At 42.7% G+C, this 18,335-nt stretch overlaps 2 protein-coding genes across 4 annotated transcripts; both read left to right on the top strand.

The window, feature by feature from the left end:
- The first annotated feature begins 26 nt into the window (after nt 1–26).
- On the top strand, nt 27–17,939 carry rad54b (RAD54 homolog B). 3 transcript variants are annotated; one of them, XM_026184755.2, is made up of 16 exons: nt 27–162; nt 1,053–1,210; nt 1,349–1,535; nt 10,097–10,309; nt 11,214–11,513; nt 11,623–11,785; nt 11,921–12,146; nt 12,585–12,671; nt 12,762–12,882; nt 12,967–13,106; nt 13,197–13,487; nt 13,600–13,763; nt 13,872–14,133; nt 14,654–14,720; nt 14,808–15,005; nt 15,098–17,939. In XM_026184755.2, the coding sequence occupies exons 2-16, from the start codon at nt 1,064–1,066 to the stop codon at nt 15,316–15,318; spliced, it is 2,787 nt and encodes a 928-aa protein (XP_026040540.1). In that variant the 5' UTR covers nt 27–162; nt 1,053–1,063; the 3' UTR covers nt 15,319–17,939. The 3 variants fall into 3 exon arrangements, with proteins under 3 accessions (XP_026040540.1, XP_026040541.1, XP_080164114.1); XM_026184756.2 differs by lacking the exon at nt 27–162 and having other exon boundaries at nt 1,079–1,097; XM_080307988.1 differs by lacking the exons at nt 27–162; nt 1,053–1,210; nt 1,349–1,535 and adding an exon at nt 6,163–7,079.
- LOC113032096 (fibrinogen silencer-binding protein) lies at nt 7,073–9,794 on the top strand. The gene is made up of 2 exons (XM_026184760.2): nt 7,073–7,582; nt 8,240–9,794. The coding sequence occupies exons 1-2, from the start codon at nt 7,176–7,178 to the stop codon at nt 8,793–8,795; spliced, it is 963 nt and encodes a 320-aa protein (XP_026040545.1). The 5' UTR covers nt 7,073–7,175; the 3' UTR covers nt 8,796–9,794.
- Nucleotides 17,940–18,335: the final 396 nt, after the last annotated feature.

Here is an 18,335-nt window from a genome sequence, read left to right as displayed (position 1 = left end):
CCCATTTGTATTGGTTCGACGAATCAGATTCTTCAAACTGTTCAGCGGGAGAAACTGAATCGCTGCTAGAGTCACTGAAGAGGAAAGACAAGACGAGTTCTGTTGCAATTGAGTTAAAGGCTGCGATGTCAGGTGTTTTCTTCTAACTTTTAGCTCGTCGGGGTATGTACAATACGTTGTCACACGTTATCTGACTTGATAATAAAGCCTAAATTAGACTTCCAACCGCGTTATTATCATCTTTATGCTAGTGTTAGCTAGCTGGCTGTGTAACAGGTTCATGTTGCTATCTAGAAATTATCGTGATATGCCGATTATTCCAGCATAAGCAGGAATTGAGGACGTGAAAAAGCTAGAAAGCCATCAGAGGGATAGTGACCCCAAGGATTTATGTATGATAAAAAAGAATTGAGTGAGTTATTTTCGTCTCGATATGCACAGTTTACCCAGTGCAGAATTTACATATGCAAATAATCCAAGTTTTCAATTTTTTGCTATTAATAGGGACAAATCATTAGCTAGATGTGTTCATATAATGCTAAAGGACTGTGACATTAAAAGGAATAGTGTTGGAGTTGGATTTGTTTTGAGCGGACGAGATAGTTTTTGCTACATGCCTCACGAAGTTATTAAAGTGAGTACCTTTGAGGAAGATATTTTTGTTTTCTTTTCCCCCCCTGATTTTAAACCACTCAAAGGATATTAAACCGTCTGTAATAAGCGGTAATCATGCAGTAACGCCTTAAGGCAAGTCCAGGTGTTTGTTGGGATTTTGTGTCAACCAAATGTTACTGTATTTGTATTTTATTAATCTGCTTGTAGGATCAAGGTTCTTTATTCATCACATGTATAGTTATACAAGTATAACACACAGTGAAATGTAACCTGACACGCTCCTCGACTTGTGCAAAGGGGGGACATTATATATAATATATACATTAGGTAATGTACAGTAGTAGCATGTATGCAGCAAGCAGGTGAATTCTGTACATTAAGTGAATTAAATAAGAATAGACAATCTGACTATTGTATCGGTTGCTTTTTGTCTTTAGGAAAAAGAAAGATGCGGCGCTCTGGAGCTCCCAGCAAGCTCTTGGGTAATGCAGTGAAAAAGTCTCGATTTGTGCCACCTGGTGCATGTACTTCACTTTCTGTGGCTCAATCCAAGCCTTTGACCCCCAAACTTGGTTCAGGCAATGCACTGGATAAAGTAATTTTTTTTCTCAACATTTTTCCTACAGTATTAAACCCTCAGTATTTATAATTCTAATTTGATTATTTTCCATTATTTTTTTAATCACACTTCCTCATATTAAGAATTCTCTTTTGTCCGTACCTCATTTCGCAGATCCAGAGAAGCCTTGCAACACCAGGTGCAAGTAAGACAGAGTTTAACGTCCAGCCTGAAGCTGCCCCAGCCTTGTCAAAGGTTCTGGCTCGTGTTCTCAGTGCAACTGAGAGTAAGGAAAATGAGGCTGAGACAAAGCATCAGAACCCTGGATTAGGAGCCTCTGCTGAAGACTATAAACCAGCAGGTAAAAAACAAACAGCCATGTAAAGCCTTGCCTTTTTCTTGCCCCATCTTCTCACTTCTTATGCCCAATTTAATAATCATAGCAGCAATATGAAAACTTACAAATGTCAGTTGATTCCTGGAGGGAGATTCTCATAGTTTCAGCAATGTATGTCAGGGAATGTGCAAAGACAAATATGGGGACAAATACGTTTGCCTCATATGAGAGAGAGAGGAAAAAAAGACCACAACAAAGAGTGGAAGGCCAGGAAGGAAAGGAGTCTGATGAATCAGATGGACATAACATTGCTCATGATGACTTTTATATTTCTTTTAATTAAACGTAGTTATTTTTTTAATCACACCCACAAATAGTGAAGGGTTGATGGTGTGATCACTGAGTTATTGCTACAACTTAGAGGTAGAGTTTCAGATAGGATTCTTCTTGTACCATGATTTAAGTATTCCAGCTGTGCCTCCCACCATTTTTCTTGACCGTGAAGAGTATACCTGCGTGTCTTTGCTTAAAGTTAATCCAGCAAGCATTCCCCTCTCCTTGAGGAGACAAGGAGATGCAACGTTTGAAAATGAGAAAAGCTTCAAGATTTCCACCAGAAAACAAAATCATGGTTCCATTACAAGCTGTTATTTAAGATGGATAGCTCTTAAACCAAACAAGACTTCCAATTAGTTTTTAATTAAATGCAGGTGAGATTAAAAGCTAAACCAATTAACCCTGTGTGTTACAATGACAAAGACAGTGCAAGCCTCAGCATGCAGCATACCTGATGCCTCATTAGGTTTAGGTAGTTTAGTCATGAAGATTCTACTGAAACAGCCGTTTCTGTTTCATTAGCGCTCAAGTGACCAAGCTGTGGGCTCTGTTATATTTTATACATTAATATTTTTTAATGGGACTATTATTGTTTTTGATAATTGTACTTTATTTATGACAAATATTCTAAAATGTCGTTAATTATGGTTTTCAATCGTTTTTAGCCTCAAGGCGTCTGGAGCAATAAATCTATGCAAGATTTCATTTTGCTTTATTGCTAATCATTTTTTTTTGCATATTTGTCACACTTACATGTTTGACATCATCAAATACATTTTAATATTAGAAAAAGACAACCCAAGCAAATACAAAATGAAGTGGGGTTTTTTTTTAAATGATGATTTTATTCATTAAGGGGGAAAAGCTGTCTAAACCTACCTGATGCTGTGTGAAAAAAGTAATTGCCCTTGAACTTAATAACTGCTTGTGCCATCCTTGGCAGCAAGAACTGCGATCAAGTGTTTGCGATAAGTAGCAATGAGTCTTTAACATCACTATGGAGGAATTTTGGCCCACTCTTCTTTGCAGAATTACTTTAGTTCAGCCACATTGGAGGGTTTTCCAGCATGAGAGGCTTGTTTAAGGTCATGTCAAAGCCTCTCAAACACATTTAAATCCAGACTTTGACTAGGACACTCCAAAACCGTCTTCTTCTTCTTCTTCTTCTTTTTTCTTTTCTTTTTTAAGCCATTTTGAGTTGGTGTGTTTTGGATCAATTTCCTGCTGCAGAACCTGAGCTTAAGCTTCAGGACTCAAAAAGATGGCTGGACATTCTCCTTCAGGATTTTCTGATAAAGAGCAGAATTCATGGTTCAATTGCAGCAAATTGTCCACGTCCACGTAGACATCAGAGTACTGTACGACCACTTTTGACTGTTCGTACGATGCTCTTTTTATGTAATGCTGTGTTACGTCAGGATTCAAACCTTCCAGAAGGCTCAACTTTTGTGTTGTCAGTCCACAGAATATTTTCCCAAAAGTCTCGAGGATCATCAAGATGTTTTTCTTTGGCAAATGTGAGACGAGCCTTTGTGATCTCTCTGGTCAGCAGTACTTTTCTCCTTGAACTCTCCTATGGATGCCTTCTCTTTGTTATTGTTGAATCATAAACTCTGACCTTAACTGAGGTGAGTGAGGCCTGCAATTCTTTAGATGCTGTTCTGGGTTCTTTCGTGACCTGCTGGATGACTCGTCGATGCACTCTTTGAGTAATTTTGGTAGACCAGTCATTCCTGGGAAGGTTCACCGCTGTTCAGTTTTCTTCATTTGTGGCATTTGTGGTTCACTGGAACCCAAAGCCAAAGCCTGACTGACAGTTGTGAGTCAGTGACTTTGTTTCTCAGCTGTTTCTTTAGATCGTGGCATGATGTGTTGCTTTATCTTTGAACCTACTTCACTTTGTCAGACTGGTTTTAGTAACTCAGCAGGTCTGGCATTAATCAGACTCGGGTGTAGACAGAGAAACGGAACTTAACTTTCTAAAAATTGTGGTTAATCAATTAATTTATGATTTTACAAAGGTGGCAGTTAATTTTTCATGTAGGCTCGGATAACTTTCCCCCCTTAATACATTATAATTTAAAAATTACTTTTTGAATTTACTCAGGTTATTTTTGTCTAATATTTAAATTTGTTTGATGATCTGAAACATGTAAATGTGACAAATATGCAAAAGATGAGGAAGGGGGACAGACGTTGTCACACTGCTGGCAATTTTTTTTTTTGCCTCAGGCAAAAAGCATCATGTATATTAATGTGTACATACAGAACAATACTGATTCTGTTGTCTTTTTAAAAGAAAGATAGAGATGATACAAACACTGTCACCTTGAACACAAAGCTCTGCTGTATATTTACTTGAGCCACACCATCTACTTTGCATTCACAGCCACCTGCAGTCCATATCAGTACAAAAGAAGAAATATTAAATAGTAAATAAACAACACAAAAATGTGCAGTGACTAGAACACAAACCGGAAAATCCTCCAGGATTTCTATAAACAACATAATTATAATAATATACAAGATAATATATCGTGTTTCTAAATCCTTTAAACCCTGAACCATAAAATAACTTTCCAACTTTTTGAAAATGTAGCGTACAATGACCCTTCTGACAAAAAAAAAAAAAATAGTAATTTGATATATGAGATTAAATTTGTATCATATTTGCAACATCGGGCATTTTGCTTTTTATTTTTTGTAATTTATTCCTTAAAAATGTGTCGTGCAATCTCTTTTTGGGGTTTTTTGGGCTACATTTGTATAATCGGTTAATCGATACACAGCATTAAAGGCAGGGACGTTACTAATTACAAATATTTGGCTTGAGGTTGTCGGTCCTAAATGGATCATTCAGGACCTGAAGCTTTTTCATGTTTGCTGTGTAAAATAAGGTATGGCTGGTCCCAAAAGAGAGTTTACAGCTACTGGCCTGTCCATGTAATTTATAACACTGCAGAGCCAGTATTATAAATTACATGGACATCATCATCATCGTCATCACCACCACATTAGCGATTATTCCTCATAATGTGCCCTACACATACCAACCACTGCTGTTGGGAAAGAATGTCTCGGACTCCCGGACCATCAGCACCGGCTCCCCTCAGGGCTGTGTTCTTTCTCCTCTGCTCTTCTCCCTGTACACCAACTGCTGCACCTCCACCCACCAGTCTGTCAAGCTAATCAAGTTTGCAGATGACACCACCGTTATTGGGCTCATCTCGGACGGGGATGAGTCTGCCTACAGGAGGGAGGTTGAACGTCTGGTGTCCTGGTGCAGCCACAACAACCTGGTGCTGAATGCCCAGAAGACAGTGGAGATTATTGTGGACTTCAGGAAGCACACAGCCCCACTCCCCCCCATCATCCTGACTGACACCCCCATCACCTCTGTGGACTCATTCCGCTTCCTGGGTACCACCATCACCCAGGACCTGAAGTGGGAGCCCACCATCACCTCCGTCATCAAGAAAGCCCAGCAGAGGATGTACTTCCTGAGGCAGCTGAAGAAATTCAACCTGCCAACACGGACGATGATGCAATTCTACACTGCAATCATCGAGTCCATCCTCACCTCCTCCATCACCGTGTGGTACGCTGGAGCCACTATCAGGGACAAACAGAGACTGCAGCGTGTTGTGCGCTCTGCTGAGAAGGTGATTGGCTGCAGACTCCCATCTTTGCAGGACCTGTACACCTCCAGGACATTGCGGCGTGCAGCTCGGATCTCAGCTGACCCTTCTCACCCTGGACACAGTCTGTTTGACCTGCTCCCCTCAGGCAGGAGGCTCCGGTCCATTCGCACCAGAACCTCTCGCCATAAGAACAGTTTCTTCCCCTCTGCTGTTGGACACATGAACAATAACCATATGACTGTCCCCGCCACTAACACATGACCCTACGCTGTGTCACTGCATCATTCCATGTTTGGCACTGATCACCACCTGCACTCATGTATATATCTTTCTACGTAGCACTCTTAATTCTTATTCTCATGTATATATCTCATGTATATCTCATGCACATATCTTTCTACGTAGCACTTTAATTCTTATTCCTACTTTTATTTTTTCATGTCTATTTAAGTGCTATTTATGACACTATGTTTGCACTGAAGCACCGCAGCAATTTCCTAATGTTGTAAACCTGCTCAACATTTGGCAATAAACCCCTTTCTGATTCTGATTCTGTTTAAATTCGCTGTTATATTGCAAAGTCTAACTCGAGCAAACCCCGCGCAGAGGCTTCAAGCAGACACTATAATGAGATATAACGTTTATATAAATAGCATTCCGCTCTGTCTAATAATAACACGCACACAGGATAGATGTTAAACCGGGCGGGCGAAGGCTGAGTGACAGCAGGTCCAGCATTATGCAAATTAGCGGCCAGATTCGGACTGTGCTCGGGATCAGCGTCTCCTTCTCCTCCCCTTCCTCCTGTCGGAGCAGCCAGTGCTTCTGTTTTACTTCCTGAGACCGCGCGGCGCGAGCACGCTTTCCTGGAGCTGTTTTTGCACGCGCCCCACACACGTATTTAATCAACGGAGTCGCCGCGTGCGCTGCGGAGCTGGCGTTCCCCGTCTGCATTCATTCTACACTGAAGCACGGCCAGAAGCGCGGGTTCCACGGACATGCGCAGCGCGCTCACAGACCCCTCCCCCCCGGTTCAGTTAGTTAAGCCGGCGCTGATTCAAAGCATCACTCACTTTAGGACGTTAGACATGTGACACTTTAACACCTTACAGTGTGCTGTTTGCAAACTGTTGTGGCACATGTGCAGAGGGCAGTGTCCCTCTGCAGCACTCCCTTTGTCACACTGTAGAGCCGGTGTATCTCTGCTGTGCTCTGTGCTGTGCTCGGTTTGGGGTTTAGAGAGACCGAGCTGTAAGTAGGTCGGGCTGGGCTTAAGCGGCTTAGCTACGTCAGCCTAAGCTGGGAGGAATTCATCCAAAGCCCTCCGCGGTAGGCGGGGGCCTAAACGAGGCTGGCCTAGTTAAGCCTGATTCTTATTGTGTGCAGCACAGCCTGTTTTTGTTGTGCAACGTAGCTGAGAGGGAGTCCAGGAGTAGTGTGAGAATCCATGCACTTGTTAGACATAGCCTATGTTTGATTTGGAGAGGAAGAAGACGAAGGGGGGAAATGTGACATGTCTCTGAGTTAGACCAGTGTTGGTGTGTCACCGTGGACCAGGAGAAGAGAGCGGCGGGGACTGAAAAAAAGACAGGTGGGAAGAGAGAGAAGCCCACACCACTGAGTGTGGTTACTAAAGGGTGACAGCCATAGGCCAGACTTGGTCTGCGTGAGCCCAGTATGCTAGAAGATGGCATCCAGCTCTGTGTTTTTGTCCAGTATGGTGGGTAAAGCCCGCTCCTCCAACTTCACCCTCTCTGAGAAGCTGGACCTGTTGAAGCTGGTCCGGCCTCACATCCGAATCCTGGAGGAGCACACCAACAAGCACGCGGTCATCGTGGACAAGAACAAGTGCTGGGACACTGTTGCTGAACAGTACAATGCCCTGGGAGGAGACAGACCCCATCGCACAGCTCAGGGCCTCCGGACCCTCTACAAGAGACTGAAGGAGTCAGCCAAGCAGGAAGTGATGCAAAGGAGACACGCCCAGCCAGAGTACAGAGCAAGCATCTCCGAGCCAACCAGGAGAATTATGGAGATGATCCCTCACCTGTTTCACCACGTGCCCATCCACGAAAAGGACCAGGCGCTGCGCAGGTACGGTTGCACTTATGAGAACACATACACACACAAAGATAAAGGATAACACAAGTCACATGAGAGTTTTGGACATACCGAGGGAGAGGAGGGGCTGCCGTTCATGCTCCCAAACCCAATCAGATTACTCACTGAACACTGTCAGGCTCAAGAGGACATACTGCATGACCTGCCATCATTTACTGGCGGCTCATCAGTACATTTGGAAAATACATAGGTCTGGTTTTCACATTGATAATTCTATCAGAAACTTGGCTCCAAAACAATTATTTATCTTGTGTTCTCAGCACTACAAAAAGTAAGACACTGCTAAATATCCTCATGCTGGATTAAGAGAGTACGCAGAGGAGAAAAATACACTGAATAATTCAGATTAAAAGGCAGTCATCACAGTTAGAAATCCTAGTGATGAATAAGAGTGGGATCAAAAACGCTTCACACGTGTGAGGTTGTAACCACCAAGACTTGTTGCCAAATCCTTTAATTTCCTTTCACTCCCTTTAATGTTCCCTGATCATTCACCTAATTCTTTGATTGATTTACCTACCTGCAGAGGTTTCAACACACTTCACATAAACAAGATATAGTAAATGCTGCTTAAGCACTCCAGGCTCACTTATTTATTTATTTTTTTAATCCTGTTTTTCCCATTTGTAGATTAATATACAGCAAGCACAACTCTCCTATCGAACATCCTGGCAGCAGCTCATCTCTGGCTGGACTTCAGGATTACTCTGCATCTGTCCCAAGTATCCCCCATGAGGTGGTCCAGCTGGACGCTGAACAGGATGTAAAGCCACCGCCAGACCTTCCCATCCTCCCAGCGCACACAGGACCACGGCTGGAAGGAGGCCAGGAGCGAGAGGGAGAGCAGGACTTGGGCAGCATCCATGATTATGAAGCGTCGTTATCTCCAGCTCCTTCCTCTGTTAACATCCCTCTCTCCACCTCGCCGCTGCCCTTACGCCATGAGCTCTACCCCAACGACATCTACCCTCACCACGAGCCGGACAGGTTTCGGCCTCTGCAACTGGCCAAAGAGGAGCACGAGCTGGTGCTGGCCAATCACAGGAAGGTGGCCCTGTACCTGGAGGAGAAGAGAGAGGGGCTGAAGAGGAAGCAGGAACTGGAGGAGGAACTGCTGCGAGCCAAGATCAAAGTGGAGAAACTGAAGGCAACCCGACTGAGACACGGACTGCCCATTTCTCTATAACAAGTATCAACATGCACTTCTGTGGTCACTGTGAGAAAGGGAGGGGCTCTGAGTAGTACAGTTTTTAAAAAAAAGAAAAAGGAAAAAAAGTGCTTTGGAGCAGTCACTAATTTTGTTTTATTTTGGTTGTGTGAGATCAGTTTCAGGACTTGACTTTCTTTTGGAAACATAGTGCCTCGTATACACACAGATAACCTGTTTACGTCCTGCAGGATAATTAGGATAATAACGCCTGCTGCCATCCGTCTTTGTGCTTGTCTGTGTTAAAAATGCATCATCGTGTCCATGAGTACCAAAAGTGGGGACAAACATCTATGTAATAAAACAAAGCTCACATCAGTAACACTGTGACAGGCCAATATGTATAAAAGTCCAAATTTTGGAAGGGAATATTTGTAGTATTGACTGATAATGTACCTGCCTACACCTACCACCAGTCTCTAATTACAGGAGTGCCAGCAAGGCATTAATGATCTTTATTGTCTAAGATTGTTGGAAAAATATGAATGTAAGAGTTAAAGCACTTGATGTCAGTGTGAGCGACGTGTTGTTATCTCTGTGTAAAGAACATTTCCACCCATTCTGCCATCTGTAGAAATCCACTTTCCACTAGAGGTTTTGGTTATCAAAACAATTTTTATAGCCGCTTTTATTCATTCTGTAGACTTCGTACAAAAACCATTCATGTCGCCACAAGAAAGCACTCCAGTAGCAAATTTTAGAGATACCAGGACTGAAGCACAAGGTAAACTTTTGAAGGCCTTAATCTGTTATTGGGATAACAAAAATGTTCGAGTGAGTAATTCTCGCTGGTTGCTGAACTGTTGACCGGCTGCGCGAACAAAAGAAGGGAGGGGCCCTGATGGTTTTTGGTGTTACTGCTATTTATTGTGAGTTCAACATTGATTGTATTGTACTGTTGTTATACAAGTGTTGCCCATTTCTCTTACTGTTTGTCTATGCGTTCACGTGTTTGTATTAAAAAGAAGATCCATTTTCCTCTGGTCCTCTGTTTATTTCCAAGTCACGTGTTCCACTTTTATAGGAAATCATCTTTAATCCGTCTTGTAGAAGCTGATGAAAGATCATAAGGTGACCGCATCTGCTGACATTTGCATTGTTTCACGGTGCTAACTGTTTGAGCCTTGTACATGTTGTATTTTGTTTCCATGATAGGTGGAGCCAACAATGGCGTGTAGAAGCCTTTATGCTGAAAAGCTTGATGCGACAGTGACCTCTGCTGGTCAATTTCCCGTGTACATCTGGTGGATCTGACTTTGTTTTATGTCTTTGTGTTACAGGAGTGAATGATGGCCCTCCTGGGTCTCCCCAAACCCCTCAGCCTCCTGCAGGCTCAGACTCTGGCTGCAGTCAGGACGGGGCGCGTTACTTCAGTGTGGTGTGGTGTAAGGCCAGCAAGAAGAAACATAAGCGCTGGGAGGGAGACGCAGTGCTGGTGACAAGAGGACGCACAGTCACTCTTAAAGATATGGAGGGGAAGGATATCGGAAAGGGTAAGACGGACACCAACATCAAATTTTAATTCGTCACCTGTATAGTTGTTGCTTGTATTTAAAATGACAACTGCCCAATTTTAATATAATACTATATACAAAAAGCCTTGAGATAGCCTGCATTTCTTTATATTTGGCTTCCAAGGAGCTAGACTTGTAGTTCTCCAGGCTTTCTCGAGGACTTTCAAAGTTTTTCTTTGAACTTCAGCTACTTTTTCACTCATTTTCACTGCAGTCTTGTAAATGCAGATCTATGAATCATTCAAGCAATAAAAAGGCACCTAATTCGAAGGATGAGCCAGTGTTACATAACAAACAACTTGGCAAAGACAAGTACTTTATCATTAGCAGCTTGTCAGAAAAATACATAATTTCTTTACATTTCTTTTGTCTAATCTAACAAGAATATCAAAGGTGACAGAGTGTGAAAGGCATAAAATGTGATTTTTGCACCAAAAAACTCCATTTACACATTTCAGTAAATTGCTGAACCTATTTATTTCACATTTTCCTTGCAAAATATAAAGAAATTAAGACTGACTTAAGACTCAATGAAAGCAAAGTAATCAGTACTGTAATTAAAATTATTTACCTGACATTTAATTTACTCAAGATCAAATATAAAAATAACAGGAAAATACCCAGGCTTCTGTCAAGTAAGGTATTATTGCCTCTTTGCCTTAGTTGTGCATAGTCAGCCCCAGAGGCCTGTTTTTGGATCATGAAACACTGGAAAATAGTTAAATACTCAAATCTTAAATAAAATTCTACAAGCATACTTTTTACACTTAACTGAAGCTTACTGCATTAAACATTAAAATATGCTAAAGGGCTAAGTAGGTCAATACTAGTTGATTTCTCCTACTACACGCGATCCTGACAAGTGTGCATATCTGAACTGTAGGTAGTGGCTACAAGGTGTCGGAGCTGGCCTCGCTTTCCGAGGGAGAGACTCTCATGATTGGTGGGAAAGAGGTGGAGGTGATGGGAGTCATTTCTGCTGAGGACTTTGCCAAGGGGCGCTGTTTTCAGGAGGTCCAAACAGAGCGAGTGGAGTTAAACACAAAGTCTGCTCCACCACCCTCCTGCCGCTTGGCATTCAAACCTTTTTGCCCTCCAACAATGGTGGGCGGAGCGGGCCACAGAGAAACAAAACCAGAGGAGGAACAAACTCGCAGACCTCGCCATGACCCCCTCGCTCCAGGTGTGTGGATAAAGTTGGAGTTTGATGATGCATTAAGTTATTACCTACATAAATTGGCAAAAAATATATTTATAATGTATTTTAATAATATTATTTCATATCGTTTTAGGTGCACTGGTGATGCCTCGCCCTTCCGCCAACCACCAGTGGTTAAATAACAAGTCAGGGCTTCCTATGGTCGATGTTGTGCTTGACCCACACCTGACCACACACCTGCGACCGCACCAGAGGGATGGCCTGCTCTTCCTCTACGAGTGTGTCATGGGCATGAGGTGACAGTGCTGTTTGGCTATCATGAAATGCTGTGCAAAAAACCTCTTAATTAATCTGTTGTAGCGCCGCCACACAAAAAACAAAACAAAACGGAGCCACTGGTTTGATGTTGTGCTTATGTGTCTGTGCTTCAGAGCTGCAGGTTGCTACGGTGCGATCCTGGCCGACGAAATGGGTCTGGGAAAGACTCTCCAGAGCGTGGCGCTGTCTTGGACGTTGCTGAAGCAGGGACCTTATGGTGGGAGGCCAGTTGCTAAGCGTGTGCTTGTGGTTACACCTGGCAGCCTGGTACAGAACTGGGCCGCAGAATTCAACAAGTGGCTGGGCCGTGAGAGGATCAGTGTTTTCACTGTGGATCAGGTTATTCTGTTTTATAATTACAAGTCCTTGGTTCAGTTAATCATGAAACAACATGATTTTATTTGGAAAGCGAATGTGAACTCACTGCTTTAGTGCATATGTATATAACCTGTTATCCATTCTGTATTAAAGTGCATACAGCAACAAGTCACACTGCTTAAAACTCAGAAGGAACCCACATGCTCTTAGTTACATGTCTGTGGTTTTAAAAAAAATCCATCCATTTTATTATAAGCTTTCTATTTTATTCTATTGCAATAATTCTTCTCTCTTATTCAATAACTTAATTATGTTACTCCATTTTTATTGCCGGCTTTTCTTGATTTAATATCTTTTTTGTAAATAATTAAAATGAGAACAAGTATCTGAATGAATCATCTACTTTAATCTGGAGTTTATTAAGTAATTCCATTTTTTTCTTCATTGAAATGTATTTAGGACCACAGGATAGAGCAGTTTGTTTTGTCCCCACTGCACACCGTTCTTGTGATAAGCTATGAAATGCTGCTGCGCTGCCTGGAGCAGGTATGTTCTCCCGATGTCTCATAGCGTGCTTTTTCCAACGAAGCTGTTTGATCTTTGTACTCTTATCTTGTAATTTCCTTCTGTTTTCAGGTCCAGAAAGTTGATTTTGGTCTTATAATCTGTGATGAGGGTCACAGATTAAAGAATAGCAACATCAAAACATCATCAGCCCTCAGCAGCCTCAAGTGTAATCGCAGAGTCATACTTACAGGTGAAAGCGATAAGGGAGTTTCTGAATGGCAGCTACAACTGCTTGCAGATGTTTTATAACAGACTGTTTTTTGTGCTTTTGAAGGCACTCCAGTTCAAAACGACCTGCAGGAGTTCTACGCCATCATTGAGTTTGTGAACCCTGGGATTCTGGGCTCATCGACTGCTTATAGAAAAGTATACGAGGAACCAATCCTGCGCTCCAGACAGCCCTCATGCACAGAGGTAATCCCATCTCCTTTCTCTTTCCTGTGCAGTTGTTATAAAAATGTTATCTGGTGTTAAACCTGATCTTACATCTTCCACTGCCAACAGGAGGAGAGAGTTTTGGGAGAGGAGCGAGCGACCGAGCTCTCTCGTCTGACTGGCATGTTCATCTTGAGGCGGACGCAGGAAATCATCAACCGCTACCTGCCTCCTCGCCTCGACTGGACGTTGTTTTGCGAGCCGTCCCCTCTGCAACGAGAGCTGTACAAGCACCTCCTCTGCCACAGAGTCTTCAGGGCCTGCCTTCAGGGCTCCACTCAAACCCACACACATCTGGCTTGCATCACCGCACTGAAAAAGCTCTGTAATCACCCCGGACTGCTCCACGTCACTGTTAAGGTTAATTTATGAGCTGGCTGGGGGGACAGAAACCTGTGATCATAGTGGAAACTATAAATATATAATCGTGAATCCCAGTCCTAACCATGAACATGGGTTGTTCTGTTGGTAGGAGAGGACAGATGCTGGCTCTGTGGAGAGTTCATTATATGAGGGGCTGGCAGATCTCTTCCCAGAATCCTATTCTTCAGGAGGATTCACCATGGCTGACTCTGGAAAACTGCTGGTTCTTACGGACCTGCTTGCCGCCATTAGACAGCTGAGCTCTTCAGACAGGTGTGTTTTTGTGTGACGCTAAGATGCTATTGATTGTTTGGATCATCTGGATTTTTTTTAAACTTTATTTATCAAGCGTCACATTTGATAGTAGGTGTGCTCCTGCAGGGTGGTCGTAGTGTCAAACTACACTCGGACGCTAGACTTGCTCCAGGACCTGTGTGTACACATGGGCTACACCTTCTGTCGGCTGGACGGACATACCCCCACGAACCAGAGGCAGCGACTGGTCGACAGTTTCAACAGTCCCTATTCTCAGAACTTCCTGTTTCTGCTGAGCTCTAAAGCAGGTGGGGTTGGGCTTAATCTCATTGGCGCTTCCCACCTGGTGCTATACGACATCGACTGGAACCCTGCCAATGACATTCAGGTAAAATACAAACAGTAATAGTCTGAAAAGGTAGAAAAACTCAAATGTTGGGGTTGTTTGAAGTTTAAAAGTGCCTTTGGTTTTATTGGTATCCATCGTGAGCTGTATGTAAAAGATGGACATGGTAACCATGACACAGAAATATTAAAAAACAACAGAAGTGGGGGAAAAACCCCCACGATGAAAATAAAAAAAGAACACGATGGAAATGACAGGAACCAAAACATGTGAAGGATTTCACTAAGACACACTTAAAAGAAACTGAAAATTATCAGTGTTGTTATCAGGGAGAAAAAGATCAAATAGGTATTAAAAAAATAGGCATTTCTAATATGGAAATCTGTGAGAACTGATTTCCTTTGACACACTTTGGCCCAATATTTATGGCCCGGAGGTCGTTGCTTAGGGGAGATGAATTGAATCGAACAAGTGTGAAGCTGCCCTTGTGTACGAGTACATGCAAATCCAGCAGAGGGCACTGAATACGTGTGTGTTATCCTCCCCCCTCTTCTCTGTCCAGGCCATGGCTCGGGTGTGGAGAGATGGACAGAAGAAGACTGTGCACATCTACCGTCTTCTCACTGCAGGCAAGAACACGTAAATACAAATTCCGAACAAAAAAAAAAAAGTGCACCATATCAACAGTGTTTTAAAGTTTTGTTTCTTTCTCTCAGGCACCATTGAGGAGCGTATATTTCAGCGACAGGTGTCCAAACAGGGACTCTCTGGAACCGTGGTTGACATGGGGAAAGGGGCAGAGCACACGAGTTTCTCCACCAGTGACCTGCGAGATCTTTTCAGCCTGACGGAGACGCCCTGCCTGACTCATGACCTGCTGAACTGTGGCTGCGGCATGGATGGCATACTCAGCGGTAGGCTCACATACACGCCACACATGCTGACACCAGAGCACGAAAAGACAAAGAATCATGCCTCCTCACATCTTTGTGGTCTTCATTTTCAGCTATCACAGAGGAGGAGGAGCTGGTTTCCGAACGGCCCTGCCAGCTCGGTCGTCAAGGTGACCGTAAGGGGGCGACACAGAAGCATCTCAGCATGTCCGAGCTCATGCAGTGGAGACATTTCTCCGGTGACACACACTCCTTCTCTGACCCCTACCTCGATCACGCGCGAAACAACATCACTTTCGCCTTCCAGACCACCATCTCTCACGCAACCCAGTAAACAACCAACTCGCGTGACGCACACTCGCATAGCTTTCTGCACAAACCTCTTCAGGTCCTCTGGACTTTGTCAGCCTCGATTTGACGTATGAATAACGCTCCACCACTGCTGCACGTTACGCTATTTCCAGTAGTTTTAAAACCGCTTTGCTCATGAGATTCTGTATTGCCCTAAAATATTCACCTTTTGTTTATTTATGCAAAATAATTCACTGTATAATTCTATAAAATAAGCATAAATGATTAAGAAATGTTTAACATTTGTCAGCGTTTGAAAAGTTCTTGCTGGTGGAAGAGGCGCATATAAAATACAGATTTATATCATGGGTACGGCCATTCAACAGACATTTCTATCCAAGGGAATATTTATTATGTCATTGGTAGGATTTATGTTTCTGTGGGGTGCCCAGTGAATGGAGAGAATGTATTTACATTCAAAAGAATTTGTTTACAGCAGTTTGCTTAGTGAGAATGAGCCCCCACCCCCCACCCACCCATCCCAATGGGAAGGGCAAAGCATCTCTGGCCTCCACTGTCGTGCTTTAATGTCAGAATTTGTTATGCAATGACCACACACGTTACTGTGGAGTGAGCAAATCTGCTGGGCTGTCGATGTGGGCCATACTGCAGTCTGTTCAGTCTATTATTTTGGATGACACTGGTCTGTTCATGCTCTACAACACATAGCTGCCGCGTGGGAGTTACAGCATGTAGTTTCTGCGTGTGAGTGTGCACACCCAGAATTCACATATGATTTGAGTCTCGGTCTGTCAGATTGACTGTGCTCTAGTATACAATGCATTTCCATGCAGTGCAATTATCATTTATTCGAGGATCACCACTGTGCGTGATTGTTAAGCAACTTTGTTGTATAATAAATGGGTCTCTGGGATGATAACTTTTTTGTATGCATATGACAGTTGGACGATTACGCACACACCTGCTGTTATTCTGTGGACACAATGGGAATTGAAACACAACACTTCCTGTGCCAGGATTCGGCCTCATATGAACGTTGCATGTTGTGCAATATATTAAATATGTCATTTTGCTATCAAATGTAGGCCCTCCGGAAGCTCATCAGTTTAGGATGTAGAAATCACAAAGAGAAGTGCAAGTATATGAAAGAAAACAGCAAAATGAACCTGCCTAAGTAAATGTGTGGATGCTAATTGAGATGTGCAGGTACTCGATAACTGACTGGTGTTGGGAATACAATTTATAGATAATTGGCTTCTACATACAGAGCCAAGATGTACACAGATATGTGGTGTTATACATTATTGTTTTAGTATGCTAGTGCTCCTCAGAAACTTTCATATATTTTATTTTCAATAAACGTGAGGTGAATATTTCAGTGTTAGTATAGCCAGTTTTGAACGCCAGAGATCGGAGCGCCAGGACTTTCATCTGGGACTGCCATCTGATCTACTAAGCACTGAACCCACATCACTTTTTTGGGCTAAGGCCTAGCCACCAGGACCTCGCGACACGGGGCAGTCGCTGGAGAGATTATCTCATCTGGCTGGCTTGGAAACATCTTGTTGTCCTCCTGGAGGAGGTGGCATATTGGATGTTGTCAGAACCTTGAGGCGACAGGTTTGATTTGGGGCTAAATAAATAAAATTGAATCACCCATTAAAAAAAGATTCAAAGATTTATTTATTTTTATTGTTAGTGCTCTATGTGTACAGGAAATACCGGAGAACTGAATAGTTCCTGAGACCTTTTTTTATTTTTTTTAAAAAGAGATTAACAGGAATGTCCAGCTTCTGAAAGGTATAATTATTTATAAGCTTACTTCTTGGTTGGAGCTCCTTTACCACAAATTACTGTGTCAGTGTGTTGTAACATGGAGGTGATCAGCTTGTTGGACTGCTGAGGCGTCACTGAAGCCCAGGCTGCTTTTACAGCAGTTTACAGATCATCTGTATTTCTGAGTCTGATATTTTTCATCATAGATCAGCAGTCAGCAGATGGAAGCATTAATTCTCTGAATCTAAAGTTTCCTGGTTAAATGCTTCACTGACTTTGGATTTGGTAAAACACAGAGGAGCAACCACTGCAAACATCAGCAGATGACCCACTGAATCACCAAACTGCACTGGATTGTGTCCCTCTCCACAGTTCTTCCAGACCTTGATTTCAAAATGAAATGCAAAGTTTACTTACCTCGGATCATTGAGCAACAGTGACGTAAAACTGTCTGGTTCAGGAGTGGTTGGATATTAGGAATATGACAGCCACAGCTCCTTTCCTGAAGACATCTGTGCTGATGGTGCTCCAGCACATGCCTCAGTCAGTCTTAGTGAGCCTCTCCCAAGTTCTTGAATTAACTTTTCTTAACAATCCTCTCAAGGTCACCATCACCCAGGTTGCTTTTTGCACTTTTTCCCTTCCAATGAACTTTCCAACAACAGGCTTCGCTGCAGCATCCTGAACAGTGACTTTGTGCGACTTACCCTCTGGGTGGAGAACCGTCTAGATCTTAATCTGGACAGTTCTCAAATCTGCAGTTTTCCCACATGATTGTAGCTGCATGTACTGAATTAGGCTGAAGAATACCTACATACAGTATTTATACTGTTTAAATAGTCATTTATAATAAAATATGAAACGCAACACTCTTGACTTACAATACTGGATTTCTGATTTCCGTGAGCTATCTGATTGTTTTCTGCTTCCTCTGTATTATTGTAAGGTCTTTACCTTACAACCTAAAGCACCTTGAGGCTGATTACTCCTGCTCTTCTGATTAGTTTTAGTCCTTTTAGTAGGTGAATAATAGAACCAAGTTAAAAAAGAATTCTACTGATATGTGTAATATTCCCCAACTTAGTTCAAGCACCATTAAACAAAATTTCAGGGTAATCTGCCTGAAAACTTGGTAACCTCGTAAAGTAAGGACAGCATCTTCACCACAATTGAAAGTCCCTGAGTTCAGACATTAAAAAAAAAAAAAAAAGAGAGAGACCTTAGACAGAAACCAGTGGTGGCTTAGCAACTGTCACCAAGCAA

Source organism: Astatotilapia calliptera, chromosome 11, assembly GCF_964374335.1.
Source record: "Astatotilapia calliptera chromosome 11, fAstCal68.1, whole genome shotgun sequence".
NCBI classification, from domain to species: domain Eukaryota; kingdom Metazoa; phylum Chordata; class Actinopteri; order Cichliformes; family Cichlidae; genus Astatotilapia; species Astatotilapia calliptera.
The sequence above is the reverse complement of the archived record's forward strand: the minus strand, read 5'-3'. Positions and strand labels throughout refer to the sequence as shown.

Excerpts from the sequence above, each read along its gene's own strand:
- rad54b (XM_026184755.2), top strand. The coding sequence starts at position 1,064 with ATGCGGCGCTCTGGAGCTCCCAGCAAGCTCTTGGGTAATGCAGTGAAA. Across the intron at positions 1,211-1,348 it reads CAGGCAATGCACTGGATAAA|ATCCAGAGAAGCCTTGCAAC; the intron begins GTAATTTTTTTT and ends CTCATTTCGCAG. Across the intron at positions 13,488-13,599 it reads TGCTCCACGTCACTGTTAAG|GAGAGGACAGATGCTGGCTC; the intron begins GTTAATTTATGA and ends TTCTGTTGGTAG.
- LOC113032096 (XM_026184760.2), top strand. The coding sequence starts at position 7,176 with ATGGCATCCAGCTCTGTGTTTTTGTCCAGTATGGTGGGTAAAGCCCGC. Across the intron at positions 7,583-8,239 it reads AAGGACCAGGCGCTGCGCAG|ATTAATATACAGCAAGCACA; the intron begins GTACGGTTGCAC and ends TCCCATTTGTAG.